Here is a 6,679-nt window from a genome sequence, read left to right as displayed (position 1 = left end):
GTCCCTGAGAAAATGGTGTCTGACGTCAATGTGCTTAGTTCTTTTATGTTGAACCGGGTTCTTTGACATGTTGAGAGCACTGATGTTGTCACATAGAAGCAGTACACAATCAATGTATACACCAAAATCTTCCAATTGTTGCTTGATCCATAGTGATTTAGCACGAGGCAACTGCAACATATTCTACTTCAGCTATTGAGAGAGCTACTGAGTTTTATTTCCTTGTACCCCATGAGATAAAACATGATCCAAGGAAATGAGCCATTCCAGATGTGCTTTTCTTGTTCACCAGATAGCCTGCATAATCAACGTCAGCATAACCAATAAGGTTGAAATTGTCACCTGAAGAATAGTACAGAACCAGGTTCTGTGTCCCCTTAAAATATCTCCGAATTCTCTTAGCAGCCTTCAGATGAGATTCCTTAGAATTTGATTGTAACCTTGCACATAATCCCACACTAAATACAATGTCTAACCTGCTGACAGTAAGATAGAGTAGAGATCAAATGATTCCCCTTTGATGCTTCCATATCAAACCTTTTCAAGAGTTCTTTGATGTATTTCTACGGACTGATACACATTCCCTTTATGGACTGCTTCTCTTGAAGACCCAGGAAGACATTCAGTTCCCCCCAACATACTCATTTCAAACTCACTTCCCATGAGTTTAGCAAATTCTTCACATAATGAGTCAGTTGTAGCTCCAAATATGATTCCATAAGCATATATCTGCACATTGAGTAGGTTCCTTCATGATTTCTTTCACACCAAGCACAGGGAGCCTGGATTCTATAACCGTTCTGTCAGTAGGTCGTGGAACCAGGTTCCACGTTCTATTCCTCTCAAGTTGACAGAGCTCTTCTTGTATAGCTGTAATCCAGTCAGCATCTTTCAATACTTCCTTGATATTCTTAGGCTCTATTTGAGAGAGAAAGGTTGAGAAGGCAAGTGAGTTTCTTGTCTTTGATCTGGTTTGAATTTCTCAGTAGCTGGAGTTCCATGTATGACATCCACAACTCTGTTTTCTACTTCAGATATTGTGATTGAGGGACCAGGTTCCTCTATGTCAGCTGGAGTCTCATCTTCAGTTCTAAGGAATAAAGTCCATGTAAATCTGGAGTGATCATCCATACTGATGAGAATATGTAACTCTTTCCTCCTTTACTTGGCATCCTCATAGGTCCACATAGATTCATATGGAGGAGATCAAGTGGCCTTGAGATACTAACTTCCTTTTTGGGCTTGAAAGAGGATCTGACTTGCATTCCTTTTACACATGCATCACACATCCTGTGATCCTTGAAGCTTGATTTGAGCAGACCATGAACCAGGTCCTTCTTGACTAATTTGTTCAGCAACGTGAAACTTGCATGACCTATCCTTTTGTGCCATAACTCAACATTATCATTAACAACACTCAGACATCCAAGATCCCCTTATCACAGATTTGGGAAATACCCAACAAAATCTCGTAGAGGACCAGGTACTCTACTGTTCAATGGACTCATAATGTTCCCGATCCTTCCAACTCCCAGAATGTATCCCTTATTGCCATTTTTAAAGGATACACTCCTTCCTTGCAAGGTCTTCAGTGAAAGGAAATCATTTGTTCTTCACTTATGAGCTTCCAGCAGTTGCTATCCACGTGCCACTTTTGACTGCTCCCTTTCATTGTTCCCTGCAAACTTAAGTCAATGATTAGACTTAGGAACCCAAACCAGCTTGGGTAACTTATAATGATAGAATGAGCGGATCAAACTTCTTTTTGCCCATGCAGGCAGCACATATTTTCTTTCAGGGAACCAGGTTCCTCATTAGTACGCCGTTTTTCAACAAAAACTTTGTTTTTCTGCAAAGACTGATTTTTAACTTTACAAGAGTCCTTGTAATGACCAGTTTGACCATAGTGAGTGCACAACCTATTATCAGCCACAGTTACATACTTCCTATGGGGATTATAGGAGGTTTTAGCCTTTTGGAACCCGATGCCTTGCCTGTTTCCATCATTACTCCTGTACATAGACGTTATTACATCAGAGTACCGGGTCCATTTAGGTGACTTATCAAGATCATTTTTAACCCTTTTTAAATCCTCCTGAAGTTGTCTATTCTTTTTAAGCTCAACAACAAGACTTGTTATAACTTTCTTAAGCTCACTCTCAAGCTCAAGTTGAGCCTTTCTAGCCACTTCCTCTCCCTCAGTATTGTCCATCCATTTTTTTGTTTGTTTTTTCAACAAGTTGTGTTCTCTAGTTACTTCTTCCACTTGTTTCCTTAAATCTACAATGGAAACTACCATATCATTCCTTTCCTGCTCAGTAACTATAATTTTCTCTACTAGAGTGTTCTTTTCTTTGCTAAGGGTCTCTATGGTTTCCTTCAAGTCATCAACCACCACCATCAAATCATCTCTAGACTGTTAAGCATCTCCTAGCTCTATGATTAGGGCATTTTTATCATCAACAAAACTATAATATGTATCAATTAGAACATTTGCTAATGACATCAATTTTTTCGAAGAGTAGGACTTTAGATTTCTCTGAACATCCCTGAAAGTTACCTCATCATTGTCAACCTCTTCATTCTCATCGGACTGAGCCGTCAATACAAAAAATGAATCAAATTCCTTTGCCTCATTTTGCACTGCCATCATGGAGTTGCTTTCGGCATTTGGTTCCTCTTCTGATTCACTAGAGGAGTCTCCCCATGCAGCAAGAGCTTGCTTCACAACATTGTCAACTACACGTTTTCGGCTGAATCGTTTGTTAGGAACCGGGTTCCTTTTTGCTACTTTGTCAGAGTTGTGTTTATGATGCTCTTGTTTTAGAAATGGGCAGTCTTTGATGAAGTGTCCAGGATTTCCACACTTATGACAACACTCATTTCCTTTGAGATTCCTGCTGGAACTTCCTTTCTTTGGGATCCCACCATTTTTGTGACCCATCTTCTGAAATCTTTGTGGTCTATTGGTTGATTGCCTTTCCTCGAAGTTTGGTGGAGTATCCATGCAGATCCTTTCTAGGTGTTAACCTTTTAGAAAGAACCCGCTCTGGTATCAATTGTTAGAAACTAAGCATCCACCTGACTGTATAAAGAACCGGGTTCTCTATCAGCTCCTACTGTAAGCAATAGACTGTAAAACCAACCAGTATAAGGAATCAGGTTCTCTAATTTTTCCACAGTAGCACGATAGTAAGTAAAGAACACAGAGGATTTTTACGTGGAAAAATCCTAACTCAAGGGGACAAAAACCACGACCTACACTTGTAGGCTTTCAACTTCACTAACTTGTAAACACCTATTACAAGCCACTTTATAATGACTCTATTACAAAGAATTTAACTAACTTGTGGTACTCTTACCACAAGCCACTTTGTGACTCCCTAGTTACAAAGAATTTAACTAACTTGTGATGCTCTCACCACAAGCCACTTTGTCACTCTACAGTTACAAAGGCTTTTACTCACTCTAACTTGTAATAACACTTATTACAAGCCACTTTGCAACTCTCTAGTTACAAAGACTTTAACTTATGACTAAACCTAGTCACAACATAAACTGAAGAGTTTACGGATTTTGGGTTTCCTAAAAACAGCTTCTAAGAAAGCAAGATAGGAGTTACAATAAGGAACAAATAAGAAAGACTCAACAAACCTAAGGACTTAAGATATCTTCGATCTTGGATCAGGTCCTTGAGGTTGCAGCAGCTTTGTTCTTGAGAGAGGTTGTTGCAAGTCTTGGAAGAGGATTTTCGTTTCTGATTTTGCAAGTCTTAGAACCTGAATCTTGTGCCTTGCATAAGGTTTATACTACAAAAGACATTACCTTAGTGATGTCCATTCTCAATGGGAAGTGAATGCTGCACTATCTGCTACACTATCTGCTGCACTGTTGCAGGCAGTCACTTTCTGTAGTTGCTTTCCAGCTGTACAATTGACTTATACTTCTGTCAGGGGAACACCAAGGTATCAGGTCCCTAATCTGGTTCTTGTGAATCTAAAGCACACTACCCAGATTATCTTGAATCTATTAACTTGAATGATTGTACCAGACATGCTTCAAGTCCTTTATCTGGTTCTCTCATGAAGTAAGTCATTTTACCTTCCTTGATTGTATTTATACGTGTGTGACATCACTTACAATGATGTAAGCAAGGTAGGTAAAAAGCCTTCCACAGAAAGTTGACTGTTGCACTATTCATGTACAATAGCGTATGTAGGCAGCAACTTTCCTGCTGGAGAGTTGACTTCATACAGTCTCCTCGGGAACTGGTAGGGACCTGTTCCCTAAGCTGTTCCTTCTACTCTTCCTCACTTGAGTCATTGCTATCAACTTTGAGTACCGGGTTATTTTCTTTCTTTGGTTCTCTTCTTTCACTGTCTATCTTCCTCTTCATCTCGTAGGTCTTCAGATTTCCAACTAGCTCTTCTATGGTCAGCTCCTGTAGGTCCTTTGATTTAGAAATAGCATTCACCTTGCTTTCTCAAGGGCTAGATCCCAACCTAGAACTTTGGGACCTCAAGTCTTGTAGATATGTAACAAGTTCCTTATCTGGTTCTGAATGGTAAGTTTGTTAGATCATCAAAACATAAAGTAAAGTACTTGTGCCCAAGGTACTTGTAACCTATCAGCGCCGTTGTCGGGGACTTAGAATTAGCTATTTTTCTAGATTGGATTGTTATTTTTATCTTTGCAGGTTTTGTTTTTTTCATTGTTGTAAATATTTTTATTTTTATAACAATTTGATTTTTCTCTTAGTGTGTTTCTAGTTCTCTTAGCATGACATCTGGGGATGAAATATCCGAAGGTAAGGTTATTGATGAAGATGCTTGGTTGACAGAAGAATTTTATGGCTCGTCTTTTTGGGCTTGTCATGGCCTAACTTCTTAGAGATTTGAATTTGAATATGGGATTAAGGGTTGGTATTGGGATGGATATTCTCGATTAGAGGAATATGCCGAACGACATTGTCTTCTAATAGCATTAATGAATGATTGGTCTAAGGAGAGAGATGAGCTTGCACATAAAATTGATAATTTTAGCTTGGCTGTGCATAACTTAGATGCAGATTTGAGTTCAAAGGTTGATGCGTGTAACGCCTAACAATTTAATGATGAGTTGTGTGAAGCCGGAAAAAAATCTTCTAGACCAAATTGAGAAGCTAAAATGAGAATACTAATCACTAGACCATGTTTTTCTTAAGGATACCAATGCTAAGAAGAGTGTTCTAGAGTCATGTGAGGGAGTAGATAACATTACTTTGGAGAATTGAGTGTGTGTATAAATGGTGTAACGACCCGACCGGTCGTTTTGAGCTTTTTTACTTTGCTCGCCAATTCTCGGGCATGACTAGCCCCGTGTGATGTATTATAACTTATGTAAATCGTCAATTTTGGTTTTTAGGGTAATCGGAATGAATTTGGAGGAACAGTTCTCAATTTGAAGCTTAAAATTTGAAAGGTTTGACCAAGTTTTGACTTGTTAGCATATGATATCGTATTGGAATTTTTATGATTTGGTTATCTCCGTTAGGTGATTCGGGACTTAGGAGTGTGATCGGAATGTATTTTCGAAGTTTGAAGTATATTTAGGCTAGAATTGGCAAAATTTGAATTTTGGCATTTTCCGGTTAATGTGAGATTATGATATAGGGGTTGGAATAGAATTTAGGAAGTTGGAGTAGGTCCGTTGTGTCATTTGTGATGTATATGTAAAATTTCAGGTCATTCAAATGAAGTTTGATAGACGTTGTGATCGAAAGCGGAATTTGGAAGTTTTTGGAATTCGTAGGCTTGCTTGACATAATTTCGGTGTTTTGATGTTGTTTTCAGAGTCCCAAAGGTTGAAAAAGTTTGAATGAGGTTATGGGATATGTTGGCATGTTTGGTTGAGGTCCCGGGGGCCTCGGATGAGTTTCGGGTGGTTCAATGGATCATTTCATGTTGTAGGAAATTGCAAAAAAACTGTTGTTGGTGTTGCATTTTTTGACCTTCGCGTTCGCAATGCATGTCCCCCGTTCACAAAGGGTTAGGGTGTGAGACTGTGGAGTTGGCCTTCTCGTTCGCGAATATGGTCCCGCATTCGGGAAGGGCTAAGGTCAATGGCCATCGCGTTCGCGAGGTTTTTGCCGCGTTCGCGTAGCGGAAGTGGAATAGGTGGGACCCAAAGACATTTGTTCTACACGTTTGCGTAGTAGAGGTAGCGTTCGCGAAGAGGTGAGTCAGTTGTGCATCGCGTTCGTGAGAGGGTCCTCGCATTCACATAGAAGGAATTTTGGTCAGTGAAGCTTTGTGCTTCGCGAACGGGAGGGAGTTGCCGCATTCGCGATGAAGAAAACTCTGGGCAGACAGATTATATTTGGAAATCGAGGGTTTAAGTCCAATATCACAAAAACCATTGGAGTGGTCAGGAGAAGGTGAAATTGGAGGAAATTTTCAGTGGAGCAATTGGGGTAAGTATTATTCACTCATATTTGGTTTAATTCCATGATTTATTCATGAATATCATCATTTAATTTGAGAAATTAGAGTGAAAATTGGGGGAAAATGGAAGAAAAGTTTGAGAATTCTTTTGGGGATTTGAATGGGCATTTGATGTCGTATTTTGATGATTTTGGTATGTATAAACTCGTGAGGGAATAAGGATTCTAGTTTTGTGGGTTTTATCGAATTCTAAGACG

At 39.4% G+C, this 6,679-nt stretch overlaps 1 protein-coding gene across 1 annotated transcript; it reads right to left on the bottom strand.

The window, feature by feature from the left end:
* Positions 1-214: 214 nt before the first annotated feature.
* LOC142163289 (uncharacterized) lies at positions 215-1,392 on the bottom strand. Its single transcript, XM_075220560.1, has 3 exons — positions 1,288-1,392; positions 578-729; positions 215-476 (listed from the first exon to the last, which is right to left on the bottom strand). Exons 1-3 carry the CDS (start codon positions 1,390-1,392, stop codon positions 215-217), a joined length of 519 nt encoding a protein of 172 aa, XP_075076661.1.
* Between the last annotated feature and the right edge of the window lie 5,287 nt (positions 1,393-6,679).

This window comes from Nicotiana tabacum, chromosome 8 (genome assembly GCF_000715075.1).
Source record: "Nicotiana tabacum cultivar K326 chromosome 8, ASM71507v2, whole genome shotgun sequence".
In the NCBI taxonomy this organism is placed as follows: Eukaryota; Viridiplantae; Streptophyta; class Magnoliopsida; order Solanales; family Solanaceae; genus Nicotiana; species Nicotiana tabacum.
The sequence above is the reverse complement of the archived record's forward strand: the minus strand, read 5'-3'. Positions and strand labels throughout refer to the sequence as shown.